Consider the following 18,185-nt stretch of genomic DNA (forward strand, 5'->3'; position numbering starts at 1 on the left):
ACTGTCACAAGAAGAGTTAAGAGACTTACTGGAGATATAAATGAGTCATTTTCACATCACATGAGCATGCTAAAATCTATAAATCTCTCCTAAATAAAAACTGCAGATGCTGGAAATCAGAAACAATGACAGAAGTTGCTGTAAAAGCTCAGCTGGTCTGGCTACATCCGTAAAGAAAAATCAAAGTTAACATCACCAGACTGTAAACATTAACTCTGATTTCCCTTCACAGAAGTTGCCACACCTGTTGAGATTTTCCAGCAACTTCTGTTTTTGCCTACAACCTCTCCTGTAAATCGTAGGACTCTTGTCTGAGTCATCATGTTGTCACTTGGTCCTTATTCAGAGCCTTCACAAAATCTTAGTTAAGTGTACGGTTTTGAGATGAGATGAAAAAAGCCAAGGGTCTGTCTGCCATCTCGGGTGGCTGTAAGAGATCATTGGTGTCATTTGGTGACCTGGCTAATATTTATTTCCTCAGTAATATCACTGAAAAGGATGGCCTGGTCTTTAGTATCTCCCTATGTATGAGAGCTCTGTGTGTACAAGTTGGTTGCTAAGTTCCTGCCTTTCAACAGTGACTATTCAAAAAGAGCCCTTAATTGGCTGGAAAGCAGTTTGGGACATCATGAGGTTGTGTCAGGCACTATATGAATGCATGTTTGTCTTTCATCTCACATTCCTTTCAGGATCTGTGCAGCTCTCATCCTCCTGCTCTTGGAGATACTGCAGCAACTTTTAACCCCTTTCCTAACTCTCCTCTTGCTGCAATGAGACAAATTCACAATATATTTCCCTGCTTTAAAGCATTTGAACATTTTCTTCCCTCCCCGTTCCCAGACACCCATGTGGGAATAAAGTGCAGTTGAAGAGCATGCTCAGTTCAAGATTCCAATTCCAAACCTTTCCTCCTTCACAGACTGTAGGCATTGGGATAATTTAATGTCCACATACTAATAAATACATATTTTCCAATCTCCAGAAACATCTACCAAATTTCCATTCAGATGCAAAATGTCAAAACGGAAGACCATTATAACTGTGCTCTTGGTCATTACAGTTATAGCAATTCTTGCGGTTTCCATTTACTTTGGTAAGTTGCTTCCTTGTTCAAAATATTATTAAATGATCTTCCTCCTCGTCCTCTCTATTTTTTGCAGTTTGTTGTTTAAATTGCTGGCTCGTGATACCTCTAGTTTTGCCCACAGCCAGGATAATCGACAACATTAAGAAGCACAGAGCCTGATCCAATCCCTGTCTGAGCCTCACTGTCGGATTTACTGGGCGGATTTCCCAGTAAAGACAATGATCAGGATTGGTGCCGCTGGTGAATTTTAAACGGCAAACCGGGCAGCGTTGACGATAGCTGATTGGATTGCTGTCACCAAATCATTGGAACAGTAGGAGTGCCACTCATCCCTTCCAGCCTGTTCCACCATTTAGTTAGATCATGGTTGATCTGCATCTCCATTCCATTTCCCACCAAATATCTAACTTTTGAACTCTTCAGTTGACGGCACTCCAAGCACCGCCACCCCCCCCCCAACAGACAGACACACACACACACACACACACACACACACACACAGAGTTTAGTGGGGGCAGAGTTCGAGGTTTCCGTCCCCTGTGTGAGAAGTTGTTCTTGAGTTATCATAACGTCCGTGCATGGCTGCTGTGGGTTTAATTAAAGTGTTGAGGAAATCAATCCCATTTACTGTTGCTGTTTGTCCGCATCATGCTACAGCAAAAGTCGGAAGTTGACCAGCAGGAAAGTTTCCCCCATATCCAGGGGAAACAGTTGATTCAGCTCCTGTGCTTTGTGCCCATTTGCAAACAGAAATCACCGGTCACCACTGGACACAGGGCTCTTGGCTAACCTTAGCCCATCCCTGCATCCGGAGGTGCTGAATCAGTTTCTCTTGTTACTCTAATCACCCCCATCTGACACTGAGCTCAACTCAGATACTTTCCAATCTGGGTATCCTCTGGAAAATCTCCCATGTCCCGTGTATCCCATTGGAGCTTACTATTCATACTCACAGTGAGGAAGCATTGCTTAGGCAAGATGTCTTTGTTTTGAGCCTGCTGTGTTAGGCAATGCCATCCAGGGGCCTTGAGTTGTCCTACCAGTAGCTTCAGCACAACCTAGAGGCAGCTGACTTGATGTGTAACCAGTGCCATTCTCTCCCTTTTACAGTGAAGGTAGCCATCGATACGTATTATTACTTCTGCTCGAAAACTTTTAAGTTCATCCCTCGTGATTCCCAATGCAATGGCGTCTTTGATTGTTCTGAAGGTGAAGATGAGCAGGAGTGTGTGATGAACATTACATTCAGAGACCCTTTCCCGAGTAAGTAAAGAGCCATCTAGTGTTGTCTGTTTTTCGAGGTCGCTGTTTGTCTGATTAGAGGTGTGACAACCTGTGTTCGTTTCTTTTTCCAGTGCGAATCTATGGATCCAAATCCATCCTTCAAGTGAAGGATTCAGGAACCCAGCAGTGGAACAGCATCTGTTATGACAACTGGCGACCCAGCCTTGCAGAAGTAGCGTGCAAGCAGCTGGGCTACTCAAAGTAATGCAAAAAAATTTCCAATCTGCTTCTGTCCTCATGCCTGTTAGCTCAGATGTTTTAAGCCCGAGCCATGTCTGTCCTTTTGGCTGGATGTTAACGAAATCCCACAACCACTTACTTTTTTTTAAATTTGGAGAAGCATGGGAAGGAGGATGTATCCGTGATGTGACCCAACATCACCTTTTTTAAACAGATTAAATCTATAATTTTAACAAAAAAAATCTGAAAGAGCCACAGATGCTGGAAATTAGAAAGAAAAACAGAAATGGCTGGAAAAGCTCAGCAGGCCTGGCAGCATCTGTGGAGAGAAACCAGAGTTAATTAAAGAAGTGTTCTGAGGAAGGGTCACTCGGCCCGAAACATTAGCTCTGATTTCACTGCACAGTTGCTGCCAGACCTGCTGAGCTTTTCCAGCAATGTCTGTTCTTGTTATTGTATCAATTAGTCTTTTCTATTTGTGGGGACTAACTATGCACAAATAATTAAATTCTGAAATTTGAAATATTTTTGAAATAATAATAACATGCTGATTTATTTCAATATTTTATGTGAACGTAAATGGAGGTAAATTGTTGCATGATTTTCTCTTAGGCTTTCACTATCTGCATTCCTCTTGCAAACTCTTTGTATCCACCTCACAAAAACAAATGGCAATACAAGTTGTATCATCAAGTTGTGCCACTGACTGACTATGCCTTCATCGGCATCATTCCGATAGATTGTAAATAGCTGAGGCCCCAGCACTGATCCCTGTGAGTTATAGTTCACTAATCTGAGAATGACCCACTTATCCCAACCCTGTTAGTTAACCAATCCTCCATCCATGACAATGTGTCAGCCTTAACGCCATGGCCATTTTTATTGTTCATGGGATGTGGGCATCACCAGCTGGGCCAGTAATTATTGCCTGTCACTAATTGTCCCTTGAACTGAGCCATTTCAGAGGGCAGTTAAGAATCGACCATATTGCAGTGGGTCTGGAGTCACATATTGGCCAGTTCTAGTGAACCAAATGGATTATTGATGCCAGCATTTCACAGTGGCCATTAGGGCAGCTTTTGATATCAGATTTATTTGCGAATTCAGATTTTACCGTCTGCCATGGCAGGAACTGAATCCATGTCCCCAGTGTGTCAGCCTGAGGTTTTGGATTGCTAGTCTAGTGATATAGCCATTATAGCACCAGCTCCCCCAACACGGGGAGATTTTAATGTGGCACCTCAATACATGACTTTTGGAAATCCAAATATACTACTAGCACTTGTTCCTGTTTTTGCCAGCCTGCTTGTCACATTGTCAATAGTAACTTCGCTTTCACAAACAAGAACTACAGTTGCTGGAAATAAGAAACAAAAGCAGAAATTGCCGGAAAAACTGAGCAGATCTAGCAGCAGCTGCAGAGATAAATCAGGATTAGCATTTCGAGTCTGGTGACCCTTCGGGACTGTTGGGGTCGGAAATGATGACTTTCTCTTCACTGAGATTTCCCAGCAATTTCTGTTTTTGTCTCAGATTTCCGCAGATGCTGCCAGTCCCACTGAGATTTTCCCTGCAATATCTGCTATTTTTCCCTTCCCCAAAACCATGTTGATTCAGCATTATTGTAAAAAGACATTCAAAATGTCCTGCTACTCCATATTTGATCGTGGATTCAAGCATTGAGATATGTCAGGCTGACTGGCCTATGCATTTTCCCTCCTTTCTTGAACAATGGTGTTACATTGGTGGCTTTCCAATTTACTAGGACATTTTCAGAACCTAGTGTCCAGATTTTGATTTAAAACAGAATCTGCTGAATGTTGTGTTGCCTTAGCATCTGGGAGCGCCTCAAAGAATGAGTTGGTTTGAAGATCAGTGACTTGGGGCTGCACGGTGGCTCAGTGGTTAGCACTGCTGCCTCACAGTGCCAGGAAGTCTGGTTCAGTTCTACCCTCGGGAAACTGTATGTGTGGAGTTTGCACATTTCCTCCAGGTGCTCTGGTTTCCTCCCACTGTCCAAAGAAGTGCAGCTGAGGTGGATTGGCCTTGCTAAATCGCCCGTAGTGTTCAGGGATGTGTAGCTTAGGTGGGTTATAGGGGGATGGGTCTGGGTGGGATACTCTGAGGGTCTGTGTGGACTTGTTGGGCTGAAAGGGCCTGTTTCTACACTGTAGAGATTCTGTGACCTGTGACTGTTAGATAGGCCAATGCAGTAGGCAGGTTGTGCGCAGCTAACAGTCTCCAAAGGTGCTAAAGGACAATGGAAAGACTTTTTCAAAATTCCATGGCTTTGTTCACATCCATTCAAGATGCAGGCTGAACTGAGCTGAAAGATTTATAGTATAAGCGTTAGCTGGTTGCATTCTTTTTAACAAATTATCCCTCACTGTAAGATCCTTTATACTGGGCTCCTGCTGATCAAAAGATCAGGGTAGAATAGAGTTGAAGATGAGTCACAGATGTTTAATGTGCATTCAAAGTTATGTCATAGTGTAACTTCATGATTTACATGACGAGAGATTTGAGGACATTGATGAGTAGAGCACTGGTGTCTTTGACACAGTGTATGGTAACAGTAAAAAGTCTTGTGCAGTGGATAGTGTCCCTGCCTTTGAACCAGAAGCTCTGGGTCCAAGTCCCACTCCAGGACGTGACAACCACCAAAGGTGAGCTCCTGACATGGCCGAACGGGTTGAGCATCAACTTGTAAATCCCTCCGATACTTAGCAAAGGCAGGAAAGATTCCTGATCACTCTAGTGATGTAGCTGGATGACTAATGTAGATCAGATTGGTGCTGACAGCTTGATGGTTTGAGCTCTATTCTAGTTGGAGTGAATTGGGGGATTGTCTCCTTGCTTTCCAGTGATGGTGGTCATGGTGTTAGATCTGCCTTCCTTTGTCCAAAAAACTGAAGAAGCTGGCAGCAATAGTAATGGGGACATGTAAGACCTTGAGCTTTGTCAATTGAGGGCGCAATCAGTAATGAAGCGGCTCGCTGGAGATTGCACAGAATTCTGCTTTGGCTTCTCTTCAGATACAACCTACGGTAATAGGCATCACAGGCTGCCAGACCTTGGCATGCTGCAAACTGGCATGGGAAAACTGAGTTAGGAGGAGAGGCTATAGCACCTGGGAAGCAGGAGAATAGAAATTCAGTCACCCAAACCCTTCAGAAGTTGGAATCGGCCTAGTTTCTGGCCTAGTCAGGGACACCTGTGTCCTGTGAGTGAAGTTTTAAACAAAAAATAGATCTGCAAAGTGCAACTCCAAGTAGTTTGCACACTGTTACTGGGTTTTTAATGTTAAGAATTCTGATGTCAGTCACATTGTCAAATCGCGTCAAACTGGATCTTGGAATTGAGCAAATGCACCAGAGTTTCTGCCAGCAGTGATGCACTGGTGATTATGTACTGACCATGTTTGGAAGGTTTTAATGAATTAATGTTATTACTTTGCAGTAGCCCTGTGGGTAGTCCTGTGGACAAGAGACTCTGGCCCTCATACAAGATAATCGACTTCAGCAAAGTCACCAACCCCATCTCTGTTCAGAATGTGTTGATGCAGGGGTGAGTACAACCCAATGTCCGTAATCCTCAATGAACCAATGTATAGCTGAGGAGGAGTTGATGAATTTATTTGGAATTATGTTCGCCGTAGTTTATATCAGGACTAGAGTTGACACTTAAGCGTGAGGTGAGAGTTTTTTTTACCTTAGGTTCTGATTTACAAATGGAATTTTTCTTGACACGTTCCTGAGATTAAACTCAGATAAGGGAATGTGGGTGCTTGAGACATGATTGTTACTGAATGCACCTCTCTCTAACTCTGGGAGCAAACCAATAGTCATTTAAATCTGGGATGGGGCTTTGAAGCAACTTTGTAGGACTGTGTAACGAGCATTGCGCTAATTCTCTCCGTGACCTGAAGGATATTGGATTCCCTGCATAGAACCTATCTGGTTCTCATTCCTTTTTGAAGTAGAGCGAAATTGTAACTAAGGGAACGCCACTAAAAAACCCCTCTACTTCAGCAGTTTGGTCACACTTGAACTGTTCTTTTCCTTTTGGAGGGAGGGTGAAAATGTTCACTCACCCATGTGAGAAGGGTTGACACTGAGAATGAATATTTTGCCCTTGCAGATTCTCAGTTTTTCACTAAGATCCTCTGAGGTAAACTAATACACACTCTACTATCACAAAAACTTCACCTACACCTTTCAACCACAATGCCCAGTCTCATGTACCAAAACTCTGAACGTATTCCTGCAGGTTTCCCCACATTATATACATATATATATGTTATTTTCAATCATCTTAGCAGCACATTGCTGCCATCAGTTACCCCCTGTGTGTGTGTGTGTGTGCGCGCAATGCCTTCCCATACTAACTAGAATATTCTTCACCAGTTATCTGCCTTTTTTACAATTATTAACCAAAAGCATTTCATAGAATCACAGGATACCAATAGTACAGGAAATAAGTATTTGGCCCATCAAGTTTGCAGTGACCCTCAGAGCATCTCACAGCTACCCCATAACCCCACACGGGGTTTATACCATTGCTCACCCACCTAACCTACCCATCCCTGAACACTGTGGGACAATGTAGCACGGCCAATCCACCTAACCTGTGCATCCTTGGATTTCGGGTGGAAACCGGAGCACCTGGAGGAAACCCACGTAGACATAGGGAGAATATGTGAAATTTGCCTGAGGGTGGAATTGAACCTGGGTCCCTGGTGCTGTGAGGCAGTCCCAAAGTCTCTAAATATCCTGATGACATGGCTGGCAGTGTTCGGAAAATTCATCAATGGTTCTTGGGCAGCACCGGATGTTTGGAAATCCCAGTCCGTTTCCTGGTCTCTTTAACAATTGCTGCACTATAGCAGCACAATAGCTCTCTCTCCCCAGGCATCCTGTGACTTGCTAAATGTGGTTACTCAGATGTTTTTGGATATGTTCTAATGTTGGACCATGGAAGAACAACCTTTGTGAGGTTTAGGATTGTTCCAGATTAATTTCTGACTATTATTTTTGTTTTATATTTGCAACCAAGATGTAGTTAAAGGTAGAAGATTTCACACCAAAACTGTAAATATAGCACAGCTAAGATTGAGACCATTCAGCCCATAAATCCTTGACCAGCTCTTTTGAAGAGTGATACAGTAATACAGAGGGCTGTTGTGAGTTGCAACGGGACATAGACAGGATGCAGAGCTGGGCAAGGAAATGGCAGATGGAATTCGACCTGGAAAAGTGTGAAGTGATTCATTTTGGAAGAAGCTGCCTGGCCTTTTGTGTTTCTCCAGCTCCAGACTGTGTTATCTCTTATGCCCCTGCATTCTGATGGAGGCATATGGCCCATATGATGGCAAATGAGACTAGATCAATATAGTATATGTGATCAGCTCGTATGAATTATACCAAAGAGTCTGTTTAGGTGCTCTATGACTCTCTGTCAAACCTGGCTCTGTTGGATTTTCTCATTGCCTCTGGTTTGGTGTAAATAACTTTAAATTTCTGCCATCTGACGGTTGATTTTCAGATGCTAGACACAGCTCTTATTTGATCAAACCCCTATATGATTTTAAATGTAAATCTAGGATAACATCAAACACAGAATGGTAGTGTTGGTGCTGGGGTCAGATCACATGCGTGATGCACCAGACATGAAATACGTTATAATCTAAAATCAGAAATAAAGATTTAAGCTTTCCTGATGAACTGTCAGTATAATTGTAACATTTAATTATATCTCCCTGGTTGCCAGATAACATTTTGATGCTGAGAGACAAAATTAAATTCAAATCTAAAATTAAGTTAAACCTTAATTGAAAAAATATTCCAACAATATTAACCATTGTTTCCTTTTGCTTTTTGTTCAGGCCTTGCTCTTCCGGGAACATTGTGTCCTTAGTCTGCGCACGTAAGTTCATGGATTCCTTTAAAGATTTTCATTAGTTTGTCAAAAATGTTTTTAATTTTGAGAAATGTTTGTGTTCTTCAGACAGCGTGTAGCCAGGGAAGTCACTGACTGGTTTGTTGGTGGGAAGTTGTACGGGGAGCTAGGAATTCTTAGCTGAGGGAACAATAAGCCATCACTCCAGGCCCAATGAAGAAAACCCTCTACCATCCTGGAAGTTGCATGGTGCAATGCTATTAGATGTTGAAAAAGAGCAATTAACTTATTAGCAATGAGTCTGCACCATACCCAGGCCATGGCTGACATCTTGGTTTATGTAAAAACTGAGGATGTTGTGAATCAGAAACAAAAACACAAAATTCTCAGAAAAGCTCAGCAGATCTGGCAGCAGCTGTGGAGAGAAATGAGTTAACGTTTCGGGTCCAGCGACCCTTCCTTAGAAATAGTTCTTGATCTGAAATGTTAAGTTGGATTTCTCTCAGTTTACAGAGCTGTTTGGTTCCTGGACTTCTGTGGATCAGACATTTGGACATTTTTACGTTGTCTGATTTCAATAGCATCCACATTGTCTCGCTTCCCATCAGTTTTCAGAAATGTTTGTTTTATAAAGTTTTTTTTGTCCTCATCAAGCTGTAGTAAGAGTCTCTGTGTGACTGACGTCATTTCTTTCCGGTGTCATTTTTGTATATTCATTCATTCCTGAAATTGACTGGGCCATCATTGACTGGACCACTTTATATTGTCTATCTGTATATGCTCTCGATAAAATCATGAGGGGCACAGATAAGGTGAATAGCCAAGGACTCTTCCACAAGATGGGCAGAAGATGTGGGTAGGTATGGGTACAGTTACGACATTTAAAACACATTTGAACAGGTATGTGAATATGGAAGGTTAACAGGGATATGGGCTAAATGCAGACAAGTGGGCCTGCTTTTGTTTGGGGAAATTTGATCAGCATGGACAAGTTGGACTGAAGTTGTTTCTGTCCTGGATGACTGTATAAACTTGTAGTGAACTGCTGCAGCCTGTGTTGTTAATGCTACTCCCAGCAGTGCAGCTCGGGAGAGAGCCCACACATTTTGACCCAGTTCTGATTAAGGGACAGCAATGCACTTCCGCGCTGGGATAGTGTGAGACCTGGCTGAGAACCTGGAGGGGTGGTGGTTTTGCCCTGTGCCTGCAGGCCTTGCCCCTCTAGGGGTAGAGATCACCAGGCCTGGAAGGTGGTGGTAAAAAGCATAGTGCTGTGCTGTGGTGCGTCCGTGCAGACGTACTTGCTGCATGCTGGGAGTGATGAAGGAAGGACATGTTGAAGCTTTGCCACTCACACAGGGCTGCTTTGTCTGGATGGTGTTGACCTTCCAGTGTTGTTGGAGCTGCCCCCATCCAGGCAAGTGCGGGACATTCCGTCACACTCCTGACTTGTGCCTTGTCGATGGTGAACAGGCTTTGGGGAGCCAGGGGATGAGTTATTGCATAATTCCCAGCCTCTGACGTGCTCTTCAAAATAAAGCAACGGTGTCATGTCAAAATTGTTCAGGTCATGTTGCAGAGTCCTCCTGAGTAAAACAAAACCCATTAACTTGAGTCAGTTAGATGTATTTTTGCTGTCGCTCTTTAACATTAATCAGTGATGAGGGAGGGGACATCTGGATCAAAGGGTTTTCCTGTTCTTACAGTTTCTGGTGTTCCAAGGAGTACTTTAGGATTTTGATTTTCTTGAGATTGTGTTCCGATGGAGCTGGGGAAGTGAAGAAACCTGTCGGGTCATTTTATGTTCCGTCATTTCAGGATGCGAGCGGAGTGCCACTGACCGGATTGTTGGGGGTACAGATGCCAGCATTGACGAGTGGCCCTGGCAGGTTAGCCTTCAGTATGAGAAACGGCACCTGTGTGGTGGGAGCATCATAAACCCCCAGTGGATCCTAACTGCTGCTCACTGTTTCCCAGAGTAAGTGTGTAATTAACTATCACCCCCGATCCTTCCCACTTCACCCCCAACCCACATCTTCTATCACCTAACAGTTATTCTCTCTACACCATCCCCATCAAACACTCCCAGGGCAGGGACAGCTCAGGGTTGGATACAGAGTGAAGATCTCTCTACATTGTCCCCCATCAAACACTCCCAGGACATGGACAGCACAAGGTTGAATACAGAGTAAAGCTTCACTGTCCCCAGTCAAATACTCCCAGGGCAAGGACAGTACGGGGCTAGATTCAAAGTAAAATTTTCTGCTGTCTTAAACTGAAAATAAAGACTGCTGTACATTATCCCATCAAACACTCTCAGGGTAGGAACAACGTAGGGTTATTTGCAGAGTAAAGCTGCTCTACACTGACCGCATCAAACGCACCCAGGGCAGGGAGACAAAGGCGTTAGATCTAGAGGAAAGCTCCCATACTACTTCCAAACTGAAAGTAAAGTTTCTCCTACTCCTCTTAATGGAAAGTAAAGCTCTCTCCGCATTGTCCACATTGAAAGCTCCCAGGGCATGGGCAACATGGGTAGATGCCAAATAAGGGTCCCACTGCACTGCTTTTTGTTTTTGGAATGATATTTTGAATGGAGTTGTTTATTTCAGGGAGTATAATCAGATTGCAAACTGGAGAGTGTTTGCTGGCAGTGACGTTCTGTACTCTGGGGGAAGCACCTTGTCCGTTGTAAAAGTTGTCATCAATGCCAAGTACAACCCAGTGACCAGTGACTACGACATAGCCCTCATTAAAGTGAAATCACCTTTACCCTACACAGGTGAGGCAAGTACAGAACTGAGTGCTGCTCATTCACGCGTTGTGTTATCAGATTGTTAAAAGTCCAACACCATTCCTCCCTTTCTCAGGTGAGACCTTTAGACAGCTTTGTCAAGGCAGCTTTCCACAGCCTGCCTCTTACTGACCTGCCAGCGAGCTGGCACCAACCCTTTACCACTGTACAATTCCACTGCCACCTGCCCCCTTGCAGGATTACTGAGCCACCACCAGCTTGCCCCTCACAGAGGCACGGCTATATAGCAGTGGTACCTCGGTTATTGCAGGGCATGCCAGGAAGATATTCAACTGCGGGAGCATCACAATCCACCTTAATCCTGGTCTCGGTCTGTGAGCATGAACAGGGTTTCCAGGTAATCACTTCCTGGGAGACGTGGCAGTGATCAGTGAGCGATGGATCCAGTTTTAGGATTACTAACTGAGATCAGCCAAGGTGACAGACAGAATCTTTGGTCACTGTAGTGGCCTGAGCTATCAGTCCCAAAACTAAATGGGAACAGGATAGCTGTTAATGTGGGAGGTTCACTCTACAGGGAATGGAGCCTTAGCCGCAAGGTTTACTTAGTTAGTTAATTTCCCCCAATCTTTCCCCAGTGCTGTTCACTTGGCTATTTTTGATGTTGATCATATCAGACTGGGGAACATGTAGATAACAATACTGTTCAAGCAGTAACCCAGAAACCTGTAGCAATGCTCTGGAGAGAAGATTTCAAATCCCACCTCTGGATTATCCTGCACTAGTCTCAGAACCTGGTCTGGCCTACACGTGACTCCAGGTCCTGAACTAACCCCCCCCCCCCCCCACCCCCTCCCCAAAAGGCTAAGCAAGCCCGTTGGAGATGAGGGTGATTTCTCACCACTTCAGAGGCAGTTCACGATGGCTATAGCCACCGACAGAGGCTCTTCGCCTTTCTCACACTGAATTTCAAAAGCTGGTTTCTTTAGCCCAGACCAAATCGCTCCTGTTGGAGATGAGATAATATTCCAGGATTCGCAGTTGTTGATGGCATTAGGGATAATGTTTCCTTCTATTGACTCAGTTTTTTCCTCTCTTTTCTTGGTCTAGATTACATCCGTCCTGTTTGTTTACCTAACTACGCTTCTCCAGTTCCAAAGAAAATTTTGGCATGGGTCACTGGCTGGGGCTACACTAAAGAATTTGGTAATTATCACCATGGATATGAAATGAGATCATCATTTTGAAGATGGCTGGAAAGAAAGAGGGGTTTCTCCACACCCTTTTCCAGGGGCACAGGGCTTCCTGTCTTTGTGGGAAATTCCTGTTGTTCCTCTACATCCTAGAAATCGCCAGTTGGTCTCGCTAACAGATTTTCAGGTTCCATTTTAGGATTTATCAAACATTGAGGAAGTCAGTAAGTACAGTTTTTTTTTCTCCCCAAATAGTGGCATTGCCAGATTCGATTGGACCTCCTTTGGGTGGCTTCATCGTAGGATCACCCTGCCCCCCACTGTTTTGCCCCATCATGCTGCATCTCTGACCAGCTGCCTGAGAAACACCTGAGAACTTGCATTTGTTTAGCACCTTTGTTTTTTAAACCCAATCATGTGTCCCAAGGATCTCCACAGCAGTACTGTCAGAAAGTCTGACTCCAGAAACACATGAGATTAGGAGGCTGGTCAAGGATTGGGTTCTAAGGAGGTGCAGGAGTTTAAGGAAGGAATTCTGCAGCTTGGGTTGCAACAGTTGAAGGAATGGATGTCAGTGGTGGGATGAGGAACTCTGGGATGTGCAAGAGGCCAAATGGGGAAAGCACAGATCTTTTGAATTGCCTTGACAACTCTTCACATGTTGCAAAAACACTCTTCATATGATGGCCAATTTGTAGTCTGCAGGCCCCTCCTAACTGGGGTGTGATATTAAACAAAATACTGACTGGGATAAATAGTGACGGGGGGGCTGGAGCAGACCCACCTGCTGTTGGTTGCGTTTGGACCTGAGAAGACTGAACAAGCGACAGTTAATGTTTTATCTGACAAGGTAGAACTTTGCTCAGCACTGATCAAACTGTACTGCCCTGGCTATCGTTCTGATGTTGTTTTCTGTTGTATTGAATAGGTCAAGTGTCAACAGTGCTTCAACAGGCAAATGTATCGGTGATTGGACGGGAGATTTGCAACAGTCTGCAGTTCTACGGTGGGCAGATCACTGAGCGAATGCTGTGTGCAGGCTACGAGGCTGGCAAAGTGGATGCATGCCAGGTACAAAGATCAGTGTAGTGCCAGCTCCCCGAAAGAGGCAGCAGGTTATAGAAGAGTCTGCGTGACAGTGAGGGGGCTCATACTGATTATTGATGAAGTTGAAAAGTTGTGTGACTCCTTGTCGTGTGAACACTGTACAAGCCTGTAAGAATGAAGGACGGGAATTGCCATTCAGCCCCTTCAGCATGCTCAGTAGATGATCCAACATTCCTCACGTCCACTATGAAGTGTGATGAACTTGAACAGGCTGTTGATCTGAGTAGGCTGTCTTTGCAAGCCAGTTCACCAGCCTATTTCTTCAGAATTATTTCACCGACTTATTAGTTATTCTTCAATTTTGGATCCCTTTGAATTTCCTGGTAACCAGCAGGATTTTATTAAACCCCTTTTTATTGGCTGCCTGGCTGTTACTGCCCAATGAGTAAGCGGCCTCTTTGCTTCTCTTGCCAAAACGACCACCTCACTTTGTTGAAATTTGTCTGTGATGATGTCCGGTGTACAATTCTGAAAACTATTCAGAACAATTAACCTCGTCTGTGTCCCTGTAGAGGAGATGCCGGACAATATCCGGGCTTCAGCTAATAACTGACAAGTGCCCTTCCCACCACATGAAAGTGGTGCCATATAAACACAGTGGCTGTAAGAGCAGGTCAGAGGCCAGGAATCCTCCAGGCTCCCTAAACCTGTCTACAATCTAGAAGACGCAAGTCAGGAATATTCCCCACTTGCCTGGATCAGTGCAGCTCCAACAACAGTCAAGAAGCTTGAAGCCTTCCAGTGCAGAGCAGCCCGCTTGATTGGTGGCTCAACCACCAAGTTCAATATTGACTCCCTCTGCGGTAAATAATCAGTAATAGCAGCAGCATGTATCGTTTGTAAGATGTATAGCAGCAGCGCTGTTTCCTTCAGCTGCATCTTCTAAACCCATGACCACTTCCACCCAGAAGGACAAGGGCAGCAGACGCATGGGAACACCATGTGCTCGAGCTCCCCTCTGAGCTACTCCCCATATTGCCGTTCCTTCACTGTTGCTGAGTCAAACTCCCTCCCACCCTGAAGGTACCTACATCACAGGCAGTGCTTTAGGAAGACACCTACTCCAGGGCACTTAGGGATGGGGCAATAATTACTGGCTCAGCCAGTGATGTCCACATCCCATGAATGAATTTTAAATGCTTTTACAACAGGGTTATGTTGCTGATGAACTTTTAAGTGAGTTATTGTGGAATGGAGGCTGGTCGCTGGTTTTAATGAATGGTGTGGCCGGTTCAGGGGGAGAGTGGGCTCTGTTTGGTCTCTCCTGCCTGTGAGCAGCTGTAGATGATTTTGACACCATGTTATTTTTGTGATGATTCTGTCAGATGAATTCTGTTGAGTTTACCATCCAGTTTCCTTTCAGGGGGACAGTGGGGGTCCGTTAGTTCTTCGAATGAAGAATTGGCGGCTCATTGGGATTGTGAGTTGGGGCAGTGGCTGTGCCCGGCCAAATCGTCCTGGAGTTTACAGCAACGTGGGGGCAATGCTGGATTGGATCTACCATGTCCTAAATGTAAGTACAGGAGGGGCATTGATCGCAGCACCTTGTCTTCAGACTCCGCACACACATGATCCACTCCATCACCAACCACTTTGCTGCATTTAGAGAGCCACATTTTCATTGATTATCTGGGAGTTTTGGAGTTGGTGAGCTGTTAGACCTTTCAGCCTCTACTCCAAGCTCACCCTGGTGATGTGAACAGCTTCACTCCCTTTCTCCTTAGCCTGGAGGCAAACAGAAAGAGCCACAATCCCTGCTCCTGATCTCTTAGTTGCTCTCTGATTAGTTGCCGCACCTTCACTTTCACCATAGACTTTGGTCCCACCCAACCAACCCCACTTTGCATGTTCCTCTTCTCTTTATCCTCACTTCTTACTCTTTTTTTCCCCCCCTTCCCTGTCCCACCTGACTGTCTTTTCTCCTCCCCCTCTTCTCCCTGCTTCCCTCCCATTCCCTTGCACTGCTGTGTGTCAATATCTCTCTCTCTCTGTGCCCACTGCATTGTGCCGACTCTTTTACACAGACCTTTCCTGCCACCTAGTGGCCGCATCAATTAAAGAACAAGAGTGAGCAATGAAGTTAAAATCAGGTGAATGAAACAGGAGGGGAGAGCAAACTAATCTTGCAGTAATATGGGGAGAGAAGGAATGACAGGCAGGAGAGAGCAGTGTTTGAAAATTTTTATGATGGTATGGGATCTTTAAACTGAAAGAATGTCCTTGTGTTTAGAAACGGAAGCAAAGTTTCGAGCAGCAGTGTTATGTAGTACAAACAATCTCAAAGTGTACTAATTGCTCTCCTAGCAATGAAGAAACATTTGCTTAGAAACTTGTCAACAAATTAAAATTGGAAACTTCACTCAGTACCTGTACTCAACTCATGGTCCTGCTTGTTACCTCCTTGACCATCTCCCCGCTAACACCCTCACTGTTCCACTCCCTCACTGCTCACTAGTCCCTGTGAGTGAGGGAATGGATACGGAGTGGCAGGAGGGTGGAACGGGGCTGGGAGCAGGGCAGCCAGTGGACTGACCAGGGAATCATGTTCCCAGGATTTGAATGGAGTTGATTGGACATGTTGCTGGGTGCTACACATGAAACTATCCTCCCAGCACTCCATGTTAACCATGGCCCAGTTCTTTGATGCAGGCTGTCACCTGTGTTCCCTTGGACACTGAACCCTGACAAAGTTGCTCAGTGCACAGCTTGTCCATTGAGGTGACAGAGCGAGTGAAGTAAGTGTTGGTCCTCCAGAGAGTGACCATGGAAAGTTAACACAGTAAACTTCATCTTAACCAGCACCTTATGAACCCATACTCTTGACAAACTGGCCAAAATTATACATCCAAAATACTGTAAATTCACTTTATTTTCACAAACTCTGCAATATCTGAGTCATCATTCTCTGCCAATAAGTTCTATTTGAAACAAAGTTGCATTATTATTTAATTGATTTATGTTATTAAAAAAAGTGTAACGGTGATGTGTATGCATGCTGCATTACGTTTCTGTTACTTAGTTTTTTTTAATGTTGATTACAGGGACCTCTTGATTATCCAGAATATTTGATCAACTGGCACATTTCTAGTCCCATTGCTGCCAGTTAAGATAAGGTTTGCCATAGTTAGTATTGTTTTTAATTCACTCATGGGACTTGAGCATCACTAACTGGGCCAGCATTTGATGGTCATCCCCAGTTGCCCTTGAGAAAGTGATGGTGAGCTGCCTTCTTGAAACCGCTGCTGCTAATAAGAAAATGGCAGATGAAATTGACTAATTTTTTTTGCTTCTGTCTTCGCTATCAAGGATACAAAATAGGTTTTTCAGTCTTAGCTGTAAGTGGGGAAGTGGAAGGGAAAGAGGAACTTAATTTGCTTCCCTCCTGATTGTAATGTCACTGAAATGAACTTGGGGCGCGGGGTGCTGATGAGCCTTTGGATTGAGATAAACTTCGTCCTAGGTCCTTCAGGGCTTGCTAATGAAGAAGTGGATGGTGCTAATTTTTGAAAATTCCCTCAATTCAGGAAGGGCTCCATCAGACTGAAAAGCCACAAAAATAACCTTTTTATATAAAAAGTAAGACAGCAGAAAACAGCAGCTCCGGGCTAATCTGTCAAGGGCAAAGTTGTATCATTAGATGTTATAACTACACACTTTTAGAAAAATTCAAGGTAATTGGGAAGAGTCAGCATGGCTTTATGAAATGGAGATTGTCATGTTTAAAAACCTTTATAGGTATTCTTTTGGAGGAGTGACATGTGCTATGGATAATGGGACCATGTAGATATAGAATCCCTAAAGTATGGAAGCAGGCCATTCAGCCCATACCAACCCTCAAGTGTATCCCACCCAGACCCATTCCCTTCCCTATCACATTGCATTTCCCATGGATAATCCACTTAGCTTTCACATCCTGGGTCCCTGGTGCTGTGAGACAACAGTGCTGACCACTGAGCCACCGTGCCATCTCTGTAGTGCAATTAGATTTTCAGAAACCATCTGTGAAAGTGCCCCATCAAATGTTACTGTGGGAAATAAAAGCTCATGTTATGGATTAAGATAGTCACATGGGTGAAAGATTCTATGGCTGGTAAAATAACAGTAGTGCGTCATTGGCAAGATATGACAAATGGAGTTCCATAGGGATCTGTGCTATATTTTACAAGTTACATCAATGGCTTTGGTGAGGGGAGTGAATTCAGTGTCAACACCAATACAAGTAGGAAAGTATGTTGTGAAGAAGACACAAGGAGTTTGCAGAAATAGATAGATAGTGTGCGTGAGTTGGCAAAGATCTGGCAGATGGAGTATAAGGTGGAAACATGTGAAGCTGCTCACTTTGGTAGAATGAATGAAGAAGCTGCGTATTACTTAAATTGAGAAGAATGGGATTCTGAGGTGGAGTGGTAAAACATTTAGTTTGCAACCAGGTATGTGATCGAGTAAGCTAATAGGATGCTGCTGTTTGTGAGGGATTGAATGTGAAAGTAAAAATGTTACACTTCAGTTGTACAGGGTGATGAAGTGGCCGTGTCTCGAATACTGCATCCAGTTTTTGTTCCTTCATTTATAGAAGGTTAAAAATGCATTGGAGGCTTTAGTAGATCAATACTTGGAATTGTCCTAGGAGGAGCAGTTGGCCAGACTGGACTTGTCTCCACAGGAGTTTAGAAGATCGTGG

General features: G+C 44.2%; 1 protein-coding gene across 5 annotated transcripts in view; it reads left to right on the top strand.

Moving 5' to 3' along the window:
- tmprss4a (transmembrane serine protease 4a) overlaps positions 1-18,185 on the top strand; it is a 58,625-nt gene that overhangs the window by 37,466 nt on the left and 2,974 nt on the right. For all 5 annotated transcript variants that reach the window (XM_048561918.2, XM_048561917.2, XM_048561920.2 and 2 more), the window contains 10 exons: positions 983-1,093; positions 2,198-2,350; positions 2,443-2,572; positions 6,011-6,118; positions 8,436-8,476; positions 10,268-10,427; positions 11,062-11,231; positions 12,315-12,410; positions 13,326-13,468; positions 14,868-15,017. In XM_048561918.2, the coding sequence (XP_048417875.2) occupies positions 983-1,093; positions 2,198-2,350; positions 2,443-2,572; positions 6,011-6,118; positions 8,436-8,476; positions 10,268-10,427; positions 11,062-11,231; positions 12,315-12,410; positions 13,326-13,468; positions 14,868-15,017 (1,262 nt within the window). The remainder of the gene's footprint in view (positions 1-982; positions 1,094-2,197; positions 2,351-2,442; positions 2,573-6,010; positions 6,119-8,435; positions 8,477-10,267; positions 10,428-11,061; positions 11,232-12,314; positions 12,411-13,325; positions 13,469-14,867; positions 15,018-18,185) is intronic.

This window comes from Stegostoma tigrinum, chromosome 32 (genome assembly GCF_030684315.1).
Source record: "Stegostoma tigrinum isolate sSteTig4 chromosome 32, sSteTig4.hap1, whole genome shotgun sequence".
NCBI classification, from domain to species: domain Eukaryota; kingdom Metazoa; phylum Chordata; class Chondrichthyes; order Orectolobiformes; family Stegostomatidae; genus Stegostoma; species Stegostoma tigrinum.